At 40.5% G+C, this 21,592-nt stretch overlaps 1 protein-coding gene and 1 long non-coding RNA gene across 6 annotated transcripts in view; one reads left to right on the forward strand and one right to left on the reverse strand.

Moving 5' to 3' along the window:
* LOC110219033 (uncharacterized) overlaps positions 1–21,592 on the reverse strand; it is a 122,577-nt gene that overhangs the window by 53,677 nt on the left and 47,308 nt on the right. The gene's annotated exons all lie outside the window — the stretch shown is intronic.
* Positions 1–21,592, forward strand: part of PTPN22 (protein tyrosine phosphatase non-receptor type 22) — a 69,262-nt gene that overhangs the window by 6,441 nt on the left and 41,229 nt on the right. For all 3 annotated transcript variants that reach the window (XM_021002101.2, XM_021002111.2, XM_078154942.1), the window contains 4 exons: positions 14,874–14,982; positions 17,541–17,617; positions 17,738–17,833; positions 18,003–18,041. In XM_021002101.2, the coding sequence (XP_020857760.1) occupies positions 14,874–14,982; positions 17,541–17,617; positions 17,738–17,833; positions 18,003–18,041 (321 nt within the window). The remainder of the gene's footprint in view (positions 1–14,873; positions 14,983–17,540; positions 17,618–17,737; positions 17,834–18,002; positions 18,042–21,592) is intronic.

Here is a 21,592-nt window from a genome sequence, read left to right on the forward strand (position 1 = left end):
GCACATTTCAGTACTACCAACCTCACAGAATTACTATGAGGAAAGCATGTGTAAACCTTAAAGTGAATGTGAGCTCCCTATCATTGTCTTATCTGTAAAATGGAGGCAGAAAGGGTGGTTTAAGAGCTAGAAAGCTGGTCTTGAAACCAGAAGATCTAGGGTCAGATCCCACCTCTGTATACATTTGCTCTATGGTCCTGGCCAAATCATGTAACCTCTGGTGCTCTCTAGATAATTCTCTCTGCAACTGCAGAGCCATGGGACCTGCAATGGTAAATGGAGTTTCCTATATAGGGGTTCCCTACGCCAATGAAATCACACAGTGCTTGGCAGTTAGTAGACACTTAATAAATGTTTCTTGATTGATTATTGATGATGTGTCTGAAGAAAAATTTTTAAAAATAAACTGGAATAGAAAAATAGCAAAGCAACCTAATAAACATCAGTGAAAAGCCTCAAATAATCATACAAAATGAAGAATATTCATTAAACCAGGAATATAAACCAGGATATACTATTTACTTTATTTGAGATCAATGCCTTTTAAAGCCTTTTTTTATATTATACTCTCCCTTTTAACAAAGAAAAATGGTTAAATAGAACTGATCCCAAAAGAAACCACTTCAGTGTACATCATAAAGCATGCCTTTAAAAATGGAATCAGAGAATTTAAAATGCAAGCTACCAAAAAAATGTACAGAAGATGACTGGGCTATGTCTGCCAAATCCATTTGAAGAAGCTTTCTTTTAAAAGTATAGTTGTATTGAATACATATGTATAGATGCTGTTCTGAGTTCATTAATCTTGTGGGGTTTTTTCTTATCATTTCACGTTAGTGCATATTTGTCTGTATTCTTCGCAAATTACCATTTCTGCATTTAAACTATAATATGCCAGTCCATTAATATGTCATGGCTTATTCAGTCATTCTCCAGCCATCAGACATTTAAATTGTTTCCAGCTCCTTGCTGCTACAAATAAAGAAGCTATAAATATTTTTGTATAGCTAGGTCTTTTTTTTTCCTTTTCATGATATATTTAAGATAAAAGCCTCACAACTAGGTCCTGGGGACAAAAGGTACAAACAATTTTGTAACTTTTATTTTGCTATCAGATTACTTTCTAAAGAGTTAGCACTAGTTGAAAGTCCTACACAATGAGACTATTTATTTCTTGGCAGCCCTGTTGACATTGATTTTCATCACCTTTTTTTTTTTGCCATTTAAAAACATTTAGTGACTGTTAAGATTGTCTTGATTTACATTTTTCTGATTATAGGAGAATTTGAAGATCTCCCCAAATGGATATCAATAATTTATATTTCCTTTCAGAAACAGTTCTCCCATTCCTCCATTGGATAACATGTAGGATAGATGATAACTAGAAATCAGTTCCCAGATAACAGCCTGGCTTTATTGTAAAATTTGAAATTCAGTAAGACAAATCCATTTCTACTTTTACGTACATTTTGATATGTTATCTAATTGTTTACAAAGTAGCCTATTGGTATTTTGATTAATACCACAGTAAATCTGTAGATTAATGTGGAATGTTTTCATATTTTTAAATTTTTACTCCCCCTACCCATATGTATACTTTGACACTTCTACAAATATTTGATTTTATTAATGTGAGCATGCCCTCCAATGGTGTAGAAGTTGACCCATCCAAGCCTTCAAATACTACATGGTTTATTCACTTACACCCATAAGTTCTTCACAGGCGTCCACCCAATATAGTATAGACTTTGCATGGATAAAAATGGACCACGCATGCTATCCATTAGGTAAACTTTCCTCTTGCCACTTGACCATCCTGCTTCCTTTTCTGGTCATACATCTCTTTGAAGATATTCTGTTTTATCCTGTGCTGTTCTTCATTGGTAGCCGATGGCAGCCTTCTCACACTCCCCATGCATATTTCTATTGTTCTTTCACTAACCTATGACCAAGTCTTTGGAGGTTATGGTATTCCATGACTCACAGACATACAGCCACTTAGCAGCATCAGAAATATAATGATGTTAAAAAGATGGGCCTTTGTTTCAAGGAGAAATTTGGAGTCACTTAAAGAAAGACGCAATTTCCCACAGACAAAGCAGCCTATTTTTTTCCTATTCGATTCTCAGACCAGGGTCTGTCAAAGATATATTGGAGGACCAGTCAGTTCTAATGACTGGGTATCCAATTGTGGCATTGATGGTATAGGCATTCTTCACTAGGCTATCCACTATACACTATCCACCAGGCTTTTCTTGTGTGGACTGTTAGGTTGACCTCTTCGAGTGATTATGGATCTCATTTCAGAGGCTCTATAATATCTGATACATTTGTTGCAAATCATTTTATTTATTTGAGATGCAGTGTTGTAGAATATAGAGGCAGTCTCAGAGTCAGGAAGACCTAGATTCAAGACCTATCTCTGACACATACTGGCTGTATGACATCGGGCATATTTCTTTCTTTTTTGAATTTTTTTTATTTTTAGTTTCAAACATTCACTTCTACAAGATTTTGAGCTCCAAATTTTCTCCCCATCTTGTCCGTCCTCCCACCCCAAGATGGCATGCATTCTAAATACCCCTTCCCCTAATGTGCCCTCCCTTCTATCTCTCCCTGCCTTCTTTTATTCCCTTCCCCTTCTATTTTCCTGTAGGGCAAGATACATTTCTATACCCCACTTCCTGTATTGCTTATTTCCCAGTTGCATGTGAAAACATTTTTTTAAACATGTGTTTTTAAAACTTTGGGTTCCAAATTTTCTCCCTTCCTCCCTCCCCACCCACCCTCATTGAAAAGGCAAGTAACTTGACACAGGTCATACATGTATAGTCATGCAAAACACTTCCATAGTAGTCATGCTGTGAAAAACTAACTGTATTCCCCTTAATCCTATCCCACCCCCCCATTTATTCTATTCTCTCTTTTGACCCTGTCCCTCCTCAGAAGTGTTTGCTTCTGATTACCCCCTCTCCTAATCTGCCCTCCCCTCTATCATCTCCCTGCTCTCTTGACCCTTTTCCCCTCATTTTCCTGTAGGGTAAGACAGACTCCCACACCCAATTAAGTGTGTATGTTATTCCCTCCTTAAGCCAAATCCTATGAGAATAAGATTCACTTATTCCCTCTCGCCTTACCCCATTTCCCCTCCACTGTAAAAGCCTTTTCTTGCTGTTTCATGTGAGATAATTTACCCCATTCTACCTTTCCCTTTCTCTTTCTCCCAGTATAATTTCTCACCCCTTAATTTTATTCTCCAGATATCACCAACATTGGGCATGTTTCTTGACCCCTCAGTGCCCCCCATAAGTTTCTGAGCAGGTGATGGTATTTGTTGTTAGCGGGATTTTCCACATTCAAAAAAACCCAAGTTTTTAACTTTTTTTTTTATTGTAGACATAGTGCTTTTTGTTGTGAAAAATCCCTTTAGGTAATCAAACCCATCAATTTTGCCTCTAATAATTTCTTACATTTGTTTCATTAACAATGTTCTTCATGCATGACTTTCTATTTCTGGACTCCATGCTTCTGGTCTGGTGTCCTCTATTTTTGGAAGGTTCTCCCTCCTTTACTGCTGCCTCTTACGTTCCTTGGCTTTCTTCAAGATTCAGCTCAAATTCCACTTCTTGGTGGAGCCCTTTCAAGGTCCCTTCTTCTCTTCTCCTCCAGGCCTTCCCTCTGAAATTACCTCCTGCCTAGTCTGTATATATTTGGTATGCACCTAAGCTATTATATTGTCTAGAATATAAAGACCTTGAGAGCAAGGATGGTGTTTTCCACTTTACCTGTATCCTTAGCACTTAGCACAGAACCTAGCACATAGTAAGTGCTTAATAAATGCTTGTTGACTCTCTATAACTGAGACAGCTCATTATTCCTTTTTCAAGTTTTAAAATTATTTTTTAAAAAATTTATATAACTGATCTAGTTAGAGCTTAATGAATTATATGGTATGAGATATGAATTAAACTCATTTTTTCAACAATCTCCCCACAGTTTTTATTCAATTACGATGCTATTCTTCAGTGTTTTTTAGATATGAATTTATCAAATACTAATCTCTTCCATATGTGGGTTTCAGTTTTGAGAGTCTCTCATCTGTTTTATTCACCTATTTTCTCTATTTCTCCAGTACCAGATGGAAGCAAAAATAATTATTGCTTTATTGTACATTTTTACATCTAGTATGACAATTCTTTTTCTGCTTTTCCATATGTATTTTGATATGATGTTATCTATTGCCTGTGAAGTAGCTTATTGGTATTTTGATTAGTATTGCAGTAAATCTGTAAATTATTTCAGGAAGTATTAGTATTTTTACTATATTTGCTCACGATCAAGGGATATCCCTCCATTTTCACCTTAGGTTTTTTATTACAAGAGTGATGTGATGCAAAGAGGGCTTTAGGAAAACTAATCTAGTAGTGGTGTGTGGCATGTTTTGAGAAGGTGAGTGATTAGAGGTAGGAAGACCAGTGAAAAGGATCACGCATCAATTACGTGATAAATGATTAGGACCAGGACTAGGGTGATGGCAAGAGGAACGGGGAGAAAGGGACCAAGTCAGGTTTTTAGGGATTTAATGATTGATGCATCCGGAGTAAAGGCAGTTAGGAGGAAGGAAAGTTCAAAGCTGACTCCTAATTTTCAAGTAGGGGTTGGGAAAGAGGGAGGGGAATGCAAACATGGTTATTTGGATCAGTGGTGAATTTGGGAATGGGAGTTTGGACAAGAAGGTAAGTTTAATTCTAGATGTGTCAAAATTGAGTCAAAGACATTTAAATGGAAATGTGCTCTAAGTAGCTGGAAATATGAACTTGGGGTTTCCATGAGAATCTGGGGCTGGAGTAGAGAATTCTGATTAAACAGCTTCTAGGATGTGTTAGGCACTTATCTGCATTTCTGGTGGCATTCATTTCTATACCTCATCATGTTTAAAAACCAAGAAAGTACACATTATAAGCATCTATGCCAACTCAAGGGACTGTTGGGTTCACTGAATGGCTGGGTAGTATAGTAACCGTAAGTATAAGTGTCTAGAGCCAGGCTGTGCAGGTGTCTGTGCCAGGCTTCCATGTAGCCTAACAATGCTAGTCCAACCTAAAGCTAGGCACATATATTGTTAGTATTCGGTCCTAGATAGACAGATAGATAGATAGATAGACAGACAGACAGATAGAATGAACATTTATTAAGCTCATACTATGGGCCAGGCATTGTGCTAAGGGATGCTGATACAAAAATAAGAAAGCAAAATATTTCCAATTCTTGAAGTGCTTACATTCTAATAAGAGAAGACAAAATACAAAGGGGAGCCAGAAGGGCATGGAGAAGGAGGGAGAGAAGGAAGAAGGGGACACCGCTGAGGACTGGGCAGCTGATATGGAGGTTGAGCAGGTCAGATGCTGAGCCAGAAGTAGAAAGCCTTGGCTGTGGACCTTTAACTCTATCAGGTCTCTCTTAAAATCATAACAGCACCTTTTATTTGTGTTTTTTTTTTTCTGTACACATATAATGGAAAACTTTCAGAAGCCTGAGTGTCTTGGATGTCTAGGAGCTGGGGGGTGGCATCTGTATTTTCTTCTCTTTGTGGCTGTGTCCACCCTTCAGTGCCGCCCTTTGACTTTTAAGGCCTTTGACTTGATTTCTATCTTGGGCTAGGAGGGTGGAAAATAACCACTTCCTTCTTTGCCTTCAGCATCATCTTGGGGGGGGGGGAAGCCCCCATTAACACTTGTATGACTCTTTATGGTTAGGTTATTTGAGGCTCAGATTGGTTAAAAGATGTGAGGCAACATCACATATGCGAAGAAGCATTTGGATCTTAGCTTTGCTACTTACTAACTGCGTGGCCTTCAGCAAATAATTTAACTTTTCTAGCCTTCAATTTTATTTGTATGAAAAAGTACTGTGAAGAGTCTTACAGTAGCAGGGGTGGGGCTGTTACATGTAAAATGAAAGGGTTGGGTCAGGGTGGGGGACCTGCGGCCTTGGCTGTTGCCAATCACATCCTAAATCCCACTAAGCTATAGTTTAGCAAAGATCACGAAGCTAGCAATTAACAGTCGGGACCAGAACCTAGGTGTCCAGAATTCAAGTCCAGGGATCTTTCCCCTACATCATCTACTTCTTAGAGTCTATCTGGAAGTCTTCCCTGTCCACTAGGCACATATTCAGGAAACCCAGTCTGGCAAAATTCACACTTGCTACGCTCTCTAGTGGACCTTGACTCAGTTACAGAAAAGAAATAGAATCAGAACAACGTGCAAATTATTGGTTCTTAAAATGAGATTCTAGATTACATAATACAGAATAGTTTTTTCTTCAAATGAAGAAGTCCAGTGACCTTCCTCAACTGTAGTGACTGCCATTACAACTTAACCTCAACCACCACTAAGGGCAGCCATACCTAAAATCACCCCATTTCCATGGTCTTGAACTGCAATTCTTAACCACAACCTGCTGTCTTCTACCTCTTCCCACTCTCTCACTCCCATTGATCTTGTTTTCCCTAATCCCGACCCCTAGTCCTCTGACTCCTCCCTATTCTATTACTCCATCACACCCATTCTGATTTTATTTGCCTCCCTATCCAGTCTGGACCCCCCCTTATGGTCATTTACTTCAACAGTGCATTCCAACAATACCCGTTGTAGTCCCTTTAGCATATTACTATTTTCATCTGGTAATTTCCAACCTGGGGAACTCTAATCATCTACTTTCAGCATTCCTGTTTCTGGGCACTACTAGAGAAAGTCATGAAATGCTCTCTAAATTTATGGCACTTAATCTCATGTGGGCCCTCACTGCCGTGTAACAATACTTTTATTCATCTCTTATCAACTCACGATAGAACACGTAGCAACCGTAATAAGCTTTCTGCTCTTCAAATTCCCAACTCCATTTGCACCTCCCCCAACCTCATCGAATGGTGACATTTCCTACTTTACTGAGCAATTCATAACAACAACAAAAATAACTAACATTTATATAGTACTTTAACACTTATAGAATACTTGTATATGTTATCTCATATCCTCATAAGAACCCTGAGAGGTAGGTCCTATAATTATCCCAATTTTGCAAATGAAAGTCACACAGATAATTGGTATCTGAGGCAGGATTTGAACTGTCTTCCTGACTCCGGTCCAACACAATATTCACTGCATCACTTAGTTGCCCAGAGTCTTATTTCTTCAACTTCCATCCTTAACACTTCACATTTTCATTATGTCTTTGCTCATCTGTTTTCCTTTCCCTCCTCTCTCAGAGAACATGATGAGTGTCCTTATCAAAATTCCCTGTGCCTGGGATTCTGGCCCCTCTCAGCTCTCGCAGGACCTTGCTTCAGCTATCAGCCCTTCTCTCTTGCATTTTCAATCTTTCCCTTTCTCCCTGCTCCTTTTCCATACCTTACAAACATGCTTAGAACGCCTCAACCCTGAAGTTTTCCCTTGATGTTGGCATTTGCTGTAACTCTCGTTCTAATTCTCCTTCCCTTTCCTGCCTAACTTAGAAAAAGTTACCTGCACTCATTGCTTCTACTTACTCCCTAGCTACCTTTTTCTCCACACTGTACAGTCTGGTTTCTGTTCTCAACACTGTCCTCTCTAGAAAACGGCCTTTTTTCAGACCTCATCCTTTTCAACTTTTCTTTAGCTTTCAGCATTGCTAACCACCCCCTTCCTCCTTGACACCCTCTCTTCCTTTGGCTACTTGTGACATTGTGCTCCCTCCACTGCGCTGCCTTCTTTGTGTCCTTTGTGACTTCTCTTCCTTCTCTCACTCCCCAAATCTGGTATTGCCCAAGGCCCTGCACTCAACCTCTTTTCTCTACAGATCTTATCTTCTGCAATCATCAACCATTGTGGCTTCAATTGTTATCTTTATGCAGCCCATGTCCAAATCTGAATCTTCAGCCTTCACTTCTCCAGGGCTTGAGATCTGCATTACCATTGCAATGCCTCCTCAAAACCTCCATCAGGATTTCCCATTAGTATCTCAAACTCAAAATTCTCAAAACTGAACTCATCTCTCCATCAAAACCTGCTTCTTCTTCAAACTTTTTTATTTCTATCAATGGAATTGCCATCCTCCTAGTCATATAGGGTTTAAACTTTGGAATCATTTTCGAATCATTCTCCTGCTCTTCCTTCAATCTGTTGAGAAATCCTTTTGATTTTCCCTCTTCAATATCTCTTACATTTATTCCCTCCTTCCCATTCTCAAAGCCACCACTCCAATTCAGGCATTCATAACCCTTGCCTAGTCTACTGTAACAGTCACTTACAGGATCTTTCCAATTCAACCTTCACAAGCTTGCCATATTAATCTTTTTAGTGCACAAGGATGAATCTCTCATCTTCCTGAACACCTTCAATGACTAACAACTGTTTACTGAATCAGATCTAAACTCCTCAGATTGACATTTCTGGTCTTCTATGATCTGGTTCCAGCCTATCTTTCCAGATTTGTCTTTTACTACCCCCTTCACTGTTCCTTTAACCTGAACTACTTGCTGTTCCCTAAATATGTACCTCATTTTACTATCTCTTGACATTTGCTCATGTTCTTCCGTTTGATTGACTAATCAGCCAACCGATAAGCATTTATTAAATACCTATTACGTGCCAGGTATTAGGTCCTGGGGATACAAAAACAAAATTAAAACAGTTCCTTCCCTCAAAGAGTTTATGTTCTTACAGTGGAGATGACATGAACACACAGAGTTGCAGTTAGAGCAAATAATGAATCCTGCGAAATGGTTGCAAGTATTTCAATTCACACTATTCAAAGTCATAATTATGTAAACTGCGATAACTGGTTCTAGCCCAGTGGAAATATATGGATAAATGCAAATAATGTGACCATTTCAGGGGCTTCACCATATGCCCTAATCAGGAACTAGCCACATATGCAAAACACATACGAAATAGATACAAGGTAACCTCGGGAGAGGGTAGAGGGTAGGAGAGGAACACTGGCACCAGGGGAACCAGGAAAGTCCTCCTTCAGAAGATGGCCCTTCAGCTGAGACCTGAAGAAAATCAAAGATTCCAACAGATAGAGGTGACAAGGGAGGGCCTTTTAGGTACAGGAACCTGTGCACAGGCACAGAGACTAGCGTTAGAGTATCATGTGTGAGGAATGCAAGATGGCTGATTTGGTGATGCTGCAGAGGGTATGGAGGGGAATAATGTATGTATAGATACTAAACCTAAAAAGAAGGATGGGGCCACATTGTGAAAAGTTTTAAATACTAGATGTCTAAAATGCTCTCCATACAGCTTACCCTGACATATTACCTGACCTTTTAAAACAGTTCAAACACCATCTTCTCCTCTACACTCCCTCAGATTTATTCTCATGGCCCTTTGTTTTATACCTTTCTTGTGAACTTATCACACTGGCGTAATGTAGACTGAGCAATGGATCTGGAGTCAGAGGATGGGATCAAAGGTAGGGACCGGACCTATACTTTTATTGGTATAGAAAACTTCATCTCCCAATGAAAGCTGGCATCTTCTCTGTAACTTATAGTCTTATAGAGTACAGCCTTGGCACAGTGCCTGGCACACAGCAGACACTTAATAAATGTTTATTGACTGACTGACTAACTTTTCAAGTTGACATCAAACCATTAATGACTAATTAAAGCCCAGTCTGTCCACCAGTACTGAATCCACTTAACTATGCTATCATCTACCCTGTATCTCTCCATCTTATCCACAAGTAGAACATTCTGTCAAATGTTTTGCTGAAATCTAAGCATACTAGGTCAACCACATTCTCCTGATCTGCCAGGCTAGTTACCCTGTCAGAAGGTGAATGAGGTTAGTCGAACATGACTTGCTCTTGATGAAGCCATATTGGCTTTTAGTGATCTTTGCTTCCTACTCATGGAACACACTGGGCAGCAGATTGGAAGCTCCTAGTTTTTCACTTCTTCAGTGGAAGGAGGGAGGCTTATTTTCTTGTCTCCTCTCTGGGGTCAGCTTTGGTCATTACCTGTCTTCAGCAGTTCAGTTTGGTTTTGTAGTTCTTTCTGCCTACTTCACTATAGTCGTTCTGTGTCGTTTACCTGGTTCTGCCTATTTTATTACATCCATTCATCTATCTTTCCATGTTTCTCTGAATTTCTATTTGTGATTTCTTAGGATGCAATGAAATTTTATTGCTTTTATTTACCACCATCCATTTTAGCTATTCCCTAATCAACAGTAAAGTACTTTATTTCTAGTACTTCGCTTCCATAACAGCCATGCTATGAATCTTTTTGTATATATAGGAACTTCCTTTTTGTCTTTGATCTCCTTGGTCTGCCTAGGGGTCTTTGTAAAATCTCAGTTTGTTAAGAAGCTTCTTCTATATTCATATTAGTCTCTTTGTGGACCCCTTTTTCCTTGTCCTTGAAATTATTTCTCTTATTGTCTTAAGCATTTCTTTCTATTGAGCTTCCCATCCCTCCTGGGCTGACTCTACTTATGGAATTTTAGTCCATGAGATAATAAGGTTTGAAAAGCACTTTATATCCTCACAATAGCCCTGTGGGGTAAGTGCTATTATTATCCCCTTTTTACAGATGAGGAAACTGAGGCTGAGAAGTTAAGTGATTTTCCCAGAATTACATAGCTGGTTAGTTTCTGAGGCTGCATGTGAACTCAGCTCTTCCTGCTTTAAATCCAATAATCTCTCTACTACACCATCTAGCTATCTCACTATCCTGTCTATCCTTTCTTTAAAGTCTTTGAAATCTGCTCTCCTTAAAGCAAAGATACACATAAGACAGTGGAAGTAGAGTTTTGAAGGATTAATCTGGCATCATTGTATAGAATGGATTGGAAAGGGCTAGCCTAGGAGTAGGAAGAAGAGTCAGGTGGCTATTACACTAATCCAGGGGAACCAAACAAGACCATAATGTTAGCTTCTTTCAGACTGACCTCAGTGGCTACCTTCCCCACATTGGGATGTACTCCTTCCCTCACAGCATGGCTGAATTTTTACAGTAATCTTAAAAAAATTGTGAAGAAACTCTAAACCTGACACTACTGTTTTCTGAAAAAAAAAATTCTGTCTAAGCCATTAAAAAACAGAGCTGCTGGGATATAAGAGGGGGCTCAAAGGCAAAAACCCTGGTGTATTTTGGAGATGTTAAAAACAGTAGACAGAGCACTGGGCCAAGAATCAAGAGGATCCGAGTTTAACTGTGACCTCAGACACTTATAAGCTGTGCCACCCTGGGCAAGTCACTTAACATCAGGTTCCTCACCTGTAAAATGGGGATAATTATAGCATCTACTTCATGGGTTGCTGTGTAATAGTAAACTAGTATAAAGTACCTAGCACAGTGCCTGGCATATAGTAAGTGCACAATAAATGATATTTCCTAAAAGAACAAAGCGTCCTTTGTTAACACAAGCCACTGACATATTTCCCTTTCTCTGCTCTCTAGACCTCATGGCCCTCAGGAAAGAAAACAAAAAACAAAAAACCAAACATGAGATTCTGAAAGTTCTTGATTGAAGAATTCTTGTCTTTGACAACATTAATGTTTTGTGAGTGATATCTGGATGGTGTAGTAGAAAGAGTTCTGGATTTGGAATCATAGGACTTGGTTTTAAATCCTGACTTTGCCATTGACTGCTGGAGTTAACAGAGCAAACCCTTTAACATGTTCGGGATTATTCTTTCATTTGGAAAATTAGGGGGATGGACTCTATGACTTCTTTAAGTGGAAAACAGACTATATTCGTTCTGTTTGGCCTGAGAAGTGTCCAGAGAATCATAGATTTAGAGCTGGCAGGGACTCAGTAGGCTGGTGAGTTCATCTCATTTTGCAAATGGGAAAACTGAGGCAGAGAGAGATGAAGTGTCTTGCCCAGGATCATCCAGCTGGTAAGTGTCTGAAGAGGGAATTGAACCCACGTCTTGCTGACTCTGAGTTTCAGCGCCCTATCTATACATGCTGCCTCAAAGAACCACTCACAATGGTTGGAAGTTGCAGAGACAAATTTAGGCTTGGCATGACAACATCCATTAGGCTCATAACCATCAATTCAGGTGTGTTTCAGTTGTGTCCAACTCTTCATGATCCCATTTGGGGTTTTCTTGGCAAAGATACTGGAGTGGTTTGTTATTTCCTTTTCCAGCTCATTTTACAGATGAGGAAACTGAGGCAAAGAGAGTTAAGTGACTTGCCCAGGGATACACGGCTAATAAGTGTCTGGAGGCTAGATTTGAACTCAGGAAGATGAGTCTTCCTGACTCCAGGCCCAGCACTCTATCCACTGTATCACCTAGCTGCCCCCATCAGAATGGCCCCAAAGTGGAATATGCTACTTTGAAGGAGTGGTAGGTTCTCCCTCATTGAAGGTCTTCCAGCAGAGACTGGATGACTACTTGTCAAGCAAGTTCTAGCAAGGATTACTTTTCCCGTATGGGTTGGACTACACGGCCACTGACGTCCCTTCCAAAGATAAATTCTGTGATCCCAGAATTAAATCCATGATTGTATAATGCTCTGACCTGCTACAGTCTTGGGCTGGGACAGTGGCAGTGAGAATGGAAAGGAAGGGATTGAGATGTGAGCCATAACAAAAACCTTGGTGGCTGAATACATATGGGAGTTGAAAGACTAGGAGTTAAATACAAAAGATTCTGAACCTGAGTTACCAAGAGAAAGATAGTACAATGGACAGAAATAGGGAACTGAAGAGGGTGAACCAACATGGGGAAACAGGAAGATGATGATGTTTGCTTTACAACATGTTGAGTTTGAGGTAATGCCAGTATATCAAAGGGACAATGTGTAATTGCTATTTGGACATACAGGGTAAAAGCTTGGAAGACAGGTCAGGACCAGAGGTACAGATTTGGTAGTTATCTGTGTAGAGGTAATGAAATTACTATGCTAGAGAGTAAATGAAATCTCTAAGGGAAAGAGTATATAGAGGGAAGAGAATGAACATTTACAGAATGCCTACTACAGACCATCATTGTGGTCTCACGTGTCTCATCTGATCCTTATAACAAGCCTGTGAAGTAGTGCTATTATTATCCCTATTTTACAGCTGAGGAAACTAAGGCAGGCAGAGGTTAAGTGACTTGCCTAGGGTCACAAAGCTAGTGAGTGTCTGAGGCTAGATTTGACCTCTAATCTTCTTGACTTCAGGCTCAGCATTCTGCCCATCGCACCACCTAGCTTCTCTCTATAGGGAGAAGAGTAGAAGGTTAAAAGACTGAACTTTGGGAACTGTACAAAGTCAGGAGAATGGAAGAAAAAAAAGAGACTGAGAAGAAACTGTCAGAGAACAGGAGAAGGCTGAGGATAATACATTGCAAAGGCCAAGAGAAGAATGAACTTTGAAACTGATGGAGAATTAAAGCATTGAGGACTGTAAAACGTACAGCCCAACAGACTTCATCAGATAATACTTCATATTTTAATTTAGTTCAATGATTATTTATTGAGTTCCAATTATCTTTCCCCTTCTCAAATTGAGTGGGGTGTCAAGAAAGTCAGGTCTTGACTTGGTGGGGATTCTTGAATGATACATGACATGGAAATGAGTAAAAATGTGGGTAAGGTCATTTCTTACAAGTTGCCAAAGTTATTTGCTGGCATTTCCTCTGACCTGTAATTTTGGAGGGCAGGCCAGTACTAGCAAATAGAAATCGTTCCAAGGGGATGCTTTGCTTTCTAGTAAAAGCTCCTTTAACTATTTTTACAAACACTTGCCTGAATATTTCCAATAGATTATGATGCTACATTGTAAGGGATGGGCTCTAGGACTGAGTCACCTAAGCTTCCCTATTTCACTAATAGACTTTGTTTATAGTTTAGATCCAAAATGATAAAAGTAACTTTTCCCAAACATATCCATTCTTTAGTTCACTGTGCATTTATTAAGCCCCTGCTATGTCAAAGGTACTTGGAGACCAGGCCCCTCAGGTGGTTCAGATGCAAGAATGGAATGAACTGAGACTCTCATAGACAATCTAATAGTTAACAAGACGAAGTTTATTTAGCCATAGCACAGACACGATACTCAACAAGGATACAGCACGAATATAGGGAGACTCAGCCCCACTCATCTTCATACGGAAAAGTGTCTGGTCAGCAGGGTGTGGTGACTTTCAGGGCAATAGGACATCTGACAAATATGAGAAGCCCTGACTGTTCCTGGGCTAGCCTTTCTTATGCCTTAGGTGACTGGGAGCCTGGTAAAGGGATGGAGCCTTAGTCTGCGGAACGAGTTAAGTAGAGGATAGTTTCAATCCCTTTTATGGAAATACTAGCCTAGCCTACATGGCTTAGGGCCCTAGGAAAAGATAGCTCAGTCCATGTGGTCGGGGCTGAGAAAATGTTTCTATCCCAGTACCGCACTAGGTGCTAGATATACAAGGTCAAACCAGAAAACTGTCAATGATGTTAAGGTGCTCACACTCTACTTATAGCACTTTTTGGCAGGAAACACAAGGACGCTGTATTAACTTGCATTTTAACTTCTAGCTGAAAAAGAGTGATCTCTGCAAGAAAAATATTATTCTCCCTCTCTGTTTCTCTCTCTCTCTCTATCCCCCCCCCCAGATACTTTGGCTTGAGAGGAATTTTATTTTCTGAATATGCCTAGGCTTTCAAATATTCACCACAGCCTCACCTCTGACTTGCAGGTGTTGATGGCTCAGCTGTAGCAAGTGTGATGTTTCCATTCCTTAAATACCAGACCTGACACATTTCTTTTCCCACAGATGGGCTGTGGGGCTGTCTAGAATACAGGCAACTACAAAATGAAAAAGGAGCCTCTCTAGGGATTGTCACGCAGCTCTTTGCTCTCCATTTATTTTCTCCTCTCTTTATTATTTCACTACAGAAGCTGAAAAGGCAATCGACCAAGTATAAGATGGATAAAACATACCCTACAACTGTGGCTGAGAGGCCAGAAAATATCAAGAAAAACAGATATAAGGACATCTTGCCCTGTAAGTCTAGGATATTTCCACTTCTCTTTACAAATTTGTTTGTCCTCCTAAATTTACTCACCGACTAACTGCCTTTCCCATGCCCTTTCCTGTATCTTCTATCCACTACTGTCTCTAATCTTGGAACACAACTATGACCTTTGGCTTTTATCATGTATGCCTGAAGATAACAAGCTATTCCTTCAGTCAACAAATACTTGTCAATCAACAAGCATTTTTCCATATAGATTTTAGCTGATTTCTTTTATTTTTACATTGCCTAGATTTCTCTCTGTAACTCATATTCTCAAAGGGTCATCCCTTATAACAAAGAATTTTTTAAAATAAAGAAGAGGAAAAAAACCAGCCAAACTGAAAAAAAAAATCTAACATATACAATGGGCAGGTTGGAGGTGCAGTGGATAGAGTGCCAGGCATGGAGTCAGGAAGACCCATCTTCCTGACTTCCAACCTGGCCTCAGACACTGACTAGCTATGCAACCCTGGGCAAGTCACTTAACCCTGTTTGTCTCAGTTCCTCATTTGTAAAATGAATTGAAGAAGGAAACGGCAAGCCACTCCAGTATCTTTGCCAAAACACCTCAAATGGGGTATGAAGAGTCAGACAAGAATGAACAACAACAATGGTGCCCTTCCCCCCAACCCTGGCAAAGGTAGGGGAGGGGAAAGCATCTTCTTAGCTTTTTTGGGACCAAGCTCAAAAAGCTTTTATTAAATACTTACTATTTGCCAGACGTGATGATAAAAATGCAAAAACTGAAACCAACCCTGCCCTCAGGGAGCTTACTTTTTGAGAGAGACAGGTTGAACAGCTGTGCGATTGTGGGTAAGGCATCTAGAAGAAACATAAGCGCTCGGAGGATCATGAGTCAGACATTTCATTAGGTACAGGTGCCTATGCAAGGGTGTCTCCCCCACCCAACAGCCCTGTAGGCACAGGACAGAGGCTTAGGTATAGAGGGGATGTGTACCCCCATAGAGACTAAATCTCTGGTGTCTGCCCTTATGGCTGATTGTTGCCGCTTGGCAGGTTCCCAGGAAACAGGTGGAACAAGGACTTGAGGGGCAGTGAATCAGTGGATAGTCTGGCCTGGGGGAGGACCCCCTTTTATTGACAGTAAGGGCATTGTGATTAGAAAAGTTTGCTAACCTTGCATATCTGAAGTAGATGAAGTTTGCTAAGATGATTATAATCAGGAGAGTGTTGCCTAAACAAAACCGATTGACACCAATATTTGGTACATAGGAAGTTCCTGGTACATGGGTGAGTCAATCACTGGTCAAACATGGTTCACTCCCATCAGCTGGGGTCTTAGCTGCCCTTAGCCAGTCCTTACACAGCATATATACAATGCATACCACATACACAAAATGAATACCAGAATTACACTAGCAAGTTGGGGGACTGAGGAAGGCTTCAGGTCAAGGGGGGGTACTAGAGCTGAGTCTTGAAGCAAACAACAAATTGTAAGAGGTGGGGGTGACAAGGAAATGCATTTCAGGTGTAAAAAACACAAAGACCAATTCCTGGCCCAAGGGGGCCTGGGATGCATGCTCTCCCTCTTCCACTAAACCCCTAGCTCTGGACCCACTTCTGTAGACAAGGCTCAGTCCTGAAGGAGCCTGGCCTCTAAGAAGAGGTGTCAAAGATGTTTTTCTCACATTAGCTGCCTCCCCCCCCCCCCACATCTACCCTGGGGCTCTCAAAGTTTAGTTTGGGTTCATTTCTAGTGATGGCCCAGTGGATAGAGCATTGGGACTGGAGTCAGGAGGACCTAAGTTCAAATCCAGCCTCAGGTACTTACTAGTTGTGTCATCTTGGGCAGGTCACTTAATTGCATTTTCTCAACTGTAAAGTAAGGATACCAAGAACACCTAACTTCCAAGGTTGTTGAGAGGCTCAAATGAGATAATATTTTTAAAGCAATTAATGCAGTACTTGGCACACAGTAGGTACTCTATAAATGCTACTTATTATTATTAGAGGATCTTGCAAACCTTCAAGCACCACCTTAAGGCCAGGATTATTGTGTCCTCAAAAAGAAGTAGAAAGTTATTCAATGTACAAGGTTAATCAGGCATAGCTGTTAATTTTTTCCACTAAAAGAAATGCTCATCACAAAAGACTCACAAGTGCCCAAAGGACAAAAACTTACACAAGCAGCAGTAACTTATAACTAGAATCACACTCTCCCAGGAGGCTGATACTTAAAGCACCTAATGAATCTATAATACACGTGACAGCTATTTTACAGTGCACTGAGGGCCTGTCTGGGAGTCAGAATGACATGGGTTCAAATCCCATCTCTGACACATTCTAGATGTTTGACAAAGAGCGCCAGGCATCATCACCCCACCTCTCTAAAATCTATAAAATGCAGACCAACTGCTGACCTGCAGAAATAGAATGTGTTTCCCCTCCGGGAGTTCCCTGAGCCTATGAAATCACAGGTCCAGACCAAAGAGAAAGGTTGAAAGCACTGTGCAAGGGACAGACATACCCAAAGACCCCTGGCTCTAACCCTCTTTCATTTCACTGTACCTTCTTTCTCTTATAGTTGATCATAGCAGGGTAAAGCTGTCCCTGATAACTTCAGATGAGGACTCCCACTATATCAATGCCAACTTCATTAAGGTACTATAAAAGATAACATTCTGTATTTTATAAGTAGCAGCAAAGAGAGGGGAGGGTGCCAGATAGGACTCTTGGGAGTGAATGATATATTTATGCTCTACAATCTGGGTCTCACTTTAGGGTGTATATGGCCCCAGGGCATACATCGCCACCCAGGGGCCTCTGGCTACCACTCTTCTGGACTTCTGGAGGATGATATGGGAATACAGTGTTCTGGTAGGTTCTACCGCATCTTCCTCTGGTTTCCTTCTTATGGCTGGAAGTAGAGTTGGGAGTTAACTGTGACATCCTGTCAGTTAATACTTTTTGGCCCCAAGGCTTTGCGTGATAAATGCAGAATTTAACTGGACAGGCATTCACGTCTCTGAATCTTTCATCCTCATAGATCATTGTTATGGCATGCATGGAGTTTGAAATGGGAAAGGTGAGTACCCTGGCCTGGGAAAGACTTTTTACTTAGAGGGGGAGGACCTGGAGGGAAGAGAGAAAAACTGAAGGTGAAACCACAGTGGGCATCTTAGGGAAGTTAAAGGTCTGATATCATGCATTGTATTTAGTGAGCATGTTCATCCTTTAGCTTAGTGATCAATTTGGGAATTATAAGAGATTACTTCATGTGATACAAATTAAGCGAGAGAATTTCAGAGTTCTTTTCTACTTGAAGACCTACAATGAAGGGGGGCGACTCCCCACCTTCTGGGGTAGCTCATTTCACTTGATTGTTAGGAACGTGTTCATTACATTAAGTCAAAATCTGTGACTTCTACCACTGCCTTTCTGAGGCCAAATAGAATAATAAGTCAAACACCACCGGTGGTTCCTTGTTGGCCCTAATTCTTCTTTACAACATGACTAATGTGAAAATATGTTTAATGTGAATGTATATGTACAGCCTATATCAGATTGCAAGCCCTCTTAGAGAGGGGCAAGGGGAGGGAGGGGGAGAAAATTTAAAACTCAAAAGCTTATGGAAGTGAATGTTGAAAACTGAAAACAAATAAATAAATCTGTAAAAAATCCTCTAGTTCTCTTCCCCTTCATAGCCAAACTCTAAGAAAAAAAAATCTGTCTACATGCCCTCTTCATTTTCTCATCTCTCATTTCTCAACTTATTTCTAGATTTCTTGCTATCTGGTTTTCTATCTCATCAATTATCTGAAGCCAATCTCTTCAAGTTTACTAGTAGCTTCTTAATTTCCAAACCTAATTGCCTTCCTCAATCCTTATCTTTCTTGATCTCGCTTCAGGATCTAGCCTTTTGAACTTCCTACTAGAAAGTCTCTCCCAGCCTGGATTTTTATACTGATGTTCTTCCGTGGCTCCTGCCTCTTTGGCTGTTCCTTTCTCGAAGGAGATTCTAGTCCCCTTTGCTGGATCATCATTCATGTCCTGGGTCTTCTTCTCTCTCTCTCTCTACTATCTCTCTCAGTGATCTCATCAGCTCTCCTCAGCTTTAATGACCACTTTTTTTTTTTTTGGTTAGGCAATTGGGGTTAAGTGACTTGCCCCAGAGTCACACAGCTAGTAAGTGTTATGTATCTGAGGCCGGATTTGAACTCAGGCCCTCTTGACTCCAGGGCTGGTGCACTATCCACTGTGCCACCTAGCTGCCCCTTTAATGACCATCTTGATGCAGATTTTAATAGTTAGCTCCAGTCTCTTGAATTTCTGTGCTGCATTACCAACTGCCTATTAGGGATCTCCAACAGAATGTCCCGTAGGCATCTTAAACATCATATCCAAGACACAATTCATCATCTCCCCAAACCTATCTCTCTTCCTATGTCTGTTGAGGACACTGCCATCCCTTCAGTGTCTCAGGTTCACAGCCCTGGAGTCATTCTCAATTCCTCACTCACCTTCACTCTACATATTCAGTCTATGGCCAAGCTGGTTGGTTCTACCTCTATAACATATCTCCAACTATCACCTTCTCTTCACTCACACAGCCACCATGGACAGTTCAGGCCCCATCAGCCTCTATCACAATAGCTTCCTAGTTAGCCTTCCAGCCTTTGCTCTCTCCAGCTGCCAAGCTGATATTCTTAAACAACAGGTCTACAAGTGTCATTTCCCTGCTAAGGAAGCCCTAGTAGCTCCCTCTTTTCTCTCTCGGATCCTGTACAAATCTGTTTGGCATTTATAGCCTTTCACAATCTCAAATTAGCTTGTCTTTCTTTCCAAGCTCTACCTGCTAACCAAACCGGCCTTCTCACTGTTCCCTGTATACAGTCTCTGTGCCTTTGGTTACGGGAGAAATAATCTCTTTGGGAGTTTCTGTGGCAGGTTACTGCTGCCAAAATGAATCTACCACAACACAGAAATTACAGTGGTAAAACCTAGGTTTTATTATGGTTAAGCACAGGTTCAGGATTCAGAAAAATAACCCTGAACAAAGATTAGGATTCTAGTGAGGCTTTTTATAGATAAAATTATGTCAGAGAAATAATTTTTTAATGTATAACAATCTTTATGGTCTCAGGTCACATAGGTCTAGTCAAACAGATTAATTATCGCATGCTTCCTTCAATTAAGGTGGAACAAATTAAGTCAGAACAAATTAGTAAGCAGACTAAGTTACAGGTTTAAACACTGAGTCTGTAAAATCCTACATTTATAAAACTACATTTTAAGCTACATTTTAAAGAAGTCTCAATGACTGCACTAATTGAGAGGGTAGAAAGGATTTAATGTCACCAAGACAACCAAGGAGCTGATGCCATTTGGGATCTGTCCTCAAATAAGGCAAGTCAAATTATTTCAGGAAACCTCGACTCCCTTTTTGGCTTGTCTGAGGAATATATGAGGCCTAATGTATAGTTTCATATCCCATGGTACATGTTTCAGCCAGCTCAGTAACCTCCTAACTCCCTTCCCTCCTTCCCCATAAAAACAAAAGGAAATAAAAAAATTAAAAAACCAAAAATTCTCATAGCAACACTTTCCATTGGCCATCTCCCAAGACTGGAAGGCATTCCCTCCTCACCTTCACCTTATGAACTCACTGGCTTTCTTCAAGACTCAACTCAGGTGCCACCTTCTAAAGTAAGTCTAGTCTGGTCCTCCCAGTTATTAGAACTCTGCCCTCAGAAATACATATCTACTTTGCATTTAATTTTCTGTGTATATGTTGTTTTCCCCCAATAGGGGGAAATTGAGGGCAGTGATTATTATTATTAATATTGTTTTTTGGCCTTTGAATCCATACTGAATCCTTCCTGGCACAGGGCAGGTACTTAACAAGGGTTTATTGAATGAATGAATGTTGGAGTATCTCACACTGGGGCCTCAGGAGCCTTTTAGAATCTCTCCCTAACTAGATTGTAAAACTGAGCAAAGAAGCAATGTTTTCTACTTCTCCTGTATCTCTGGCAGATTCTAGTACAGTCCCAGGCACATATCAGACGCTCATTAAATGGAATCACAGGATCTCAGGGGCTAGCTAGTATAACCCACACCTGGATAAGAATCCTCTGTATAGCATACCAGAAAAGTGTTCACTATTGTCTTTCCTGCTCGAAGAGGACCAAAATGACATCACTATGTCAGGGTCAAGGTACCGTGGTTGATCCAACCAATTTGAGCTCAGAAGGCGCTACCACATGTCGGGCACAGATAATCCACATGAACATTTGGGGAAGAAATGTCTAAATTTTTGCTTCACACATTGCTTTTGAGCTACTGCAATTCTATTTTGCTCACCAAGCAAAAAACTGCTATATGTCATAACTGAAAAGTGATTATAGCTTTTGTTTGAAGACCTGTCTAGCCACATGGAAACTGCCACTTTCCCAAAAAGTCCATTCCACTTTTGGCTGGTTTTAATTGTCAGGAATTTTTCCTTGAGTTAAACACAAATTTTCTTCTTTCCATCTTCCATCCATTGCTCCTAGTTTGGCCCTCAGAGGCAAAGCTGATCCCACTTCTAGGGGACAAGCTTTTCAAATGCTTTCAAATACTTGAGAACAGCTTTCC

This window comes from Phascolarctos cinereus, unplaced genomic scaffold (genome assembly GCF_003287225.1).
Source record: "Phascolarctos cinereus isolate Bilbo 61053 unplaced genomic scaffold, phaCin_HiC Scaffold_5;HRSCAF=322, whole genome shotgun sequence".
NCBI classification, from domain to species: domain Eukaryota; kingdom Metazoa; phylum Chordata; class Mammalia; order Diprotodontia; family Phascolarctidae; genus Phascolarctos; species Phascolarctos cinereus.